General features: G+C 40.9%; 1 protein-coding gene across 2 annotated transcripts in view; it reads right to left on the bottom strand.

Moving 5' to 3' along the window:
- The window catches only part of SLC27A2 (solute carrier family 27 (fatty acid transporter), member 2), a 72,192-nt gene that overhangs the window by 21,762 nt on the left and 48,840 nt on the right, over window positions 1-1,590 (bottom strand). For both annotated transcript variants that reach the window (XM_011995771.1, XM_011995770.1), the window contains one exon: window positions 8-202. In XM_011995771.1, coding sequence (XP_011851161.1) covers window positions 8-202 — 195 coding nt within the window. The remainder of the gene's footprint in view (window positions 1-7; window positions 203-1,590) is intronic.

Consider the following 1,590-nt stretch of genomic DNA (forward strand, 5'->3'; position numbering starts at 1 on the left):
TACTTACTTTCTGTAGGTAATTTACTCTTCCAACAGCACCGACTTTTCTCGTATAATTCATAAATCCAATATTGCCTTCAGTGGCAGCATAGAACTCATAGATGCATATGTCTCCAAATCTCTTGACAAATTGTCTCCACACATCTCCTCGTAAGCCATTTCCCAGTGCCAGTCTCACTTTATGATCACGGTCATTTGGTTTCTGTGGTAGGGGGAGAAGAAGGAGACCAAACTGAAACATCTCTGGAGCCTATGCTTACATATTAATAATTCCCTTTATTTTGTATGTATTTAATTTATACTGACATTGCCTTTATTACATATTTATGTTGGTTATAAATGCCCCTTAGAGTCTACCTTTTTCCAGCCATTCACACACAGTATTCCCTATTCCTTTAGCACAAGCAGTATGGTCTGACAGCTGGAACTATGACTTAATAACCAAAACATGTCAATTCTCCCATTTTGGTTTCTAAGGAGCCAGATGAGACAATCGGACAGAACCAGGTGATGCCAACATTTAATCCATATCCAATCTAAAGTTAGAAGGATGTGTATAAGGTGTTCATAGTTACAATAACGTAGGTGTTCATAGTTTTCTTGACGGGGCTGGTGAGCATTAGTGAATTTCCAGAAAGGAGGAGCCACATGGGAAAGATCTGTCAGAGATGAGGACAATCTCCTACCAGTGGGACCCTGAGCAGTGTCTAGGATTTTTATGACAATGAAGAAGAAAACAGGAAACACAGTCCAATGAGAGACAGAAAGAGAAAGAGAGAGCGCGCCCCATTTTCCACAAAGCCATTAAAGAACAACAGTTGGAGCCTGTGGGAACTGGAGGGAAGAGTCTTGACCACGCCCTGCCGTGTTTAACAGGTAGACCCCAGCGTTCAGAAGACCAGGCAGAGCTGAACCGAGACAACAGAACTGTCCCCGTGGGATGGGGAGGGAAGAGGAGGAGGAGGCCACCTCCCAGTTGCCTCAGGTGGCCTGCGAAGAATATGATTTGCTATAAACAAAGATCACAAAGGAAAGTCTGTTTTGGGTGTAAGGACTAAAAGGAGTCTCTCTGGTGTCAGCGAGAGGTGGGGCTATGACCAGGCTGCCTTCCATTCAACCATACTCATTTAGGAGACCCCACAAATATGTCCATGCCAATGATGGTTTTATTTATTTTATTGTTTTTAATTGTTAACAAAGACAGTCAAGTACAGTAGTGAGAAGAGGGGAAACAGTAGAACAAGAAGTTTGATCTATAACTGTGAACAATCAAGTGAGATAAGTCACTACCCTCAGACCAGCCCGGTGATGGTTTTAATGATATCTTATGTTAACAATGTAATTTATGTCTTCCAGGAAATCACAGGCTGGTGGAAGAGACAAATAACATAAATAGGAATACTTTTACCCTGTAAATTCTGTTACTCTATGACCTTTATTCTGTTACTCTATGACCTTTATTCTATCAGGATACAGAATGAAATGGGGTAACAGTGCTAGGTCATTAGGGCTGTCCTCTCACATCAACTGTTAATTTCTTTGATAAAACAGCAATTGCTTAGAGCATTTTCTTTTTTCTTTTTTTTTTTT

This window comes from Mandrillus leucophaeus, unplaced genomic scaffold (genome assembly GCF_000951045.1).
Source record: "Mandrillus leucophaeus isolate KB7577 unplaced genomic scaffold, Mleu.le_1.0 Scaffold497, whole genome shotgun sequence".
Classification (NCBI taxonomy): domain Eukaryota; kingdom Metazoa; phylum Chordata; class Mammalia; order Primates; family Cercopithecidae; genus Mandrillus; species Mandrillus leucophaeus.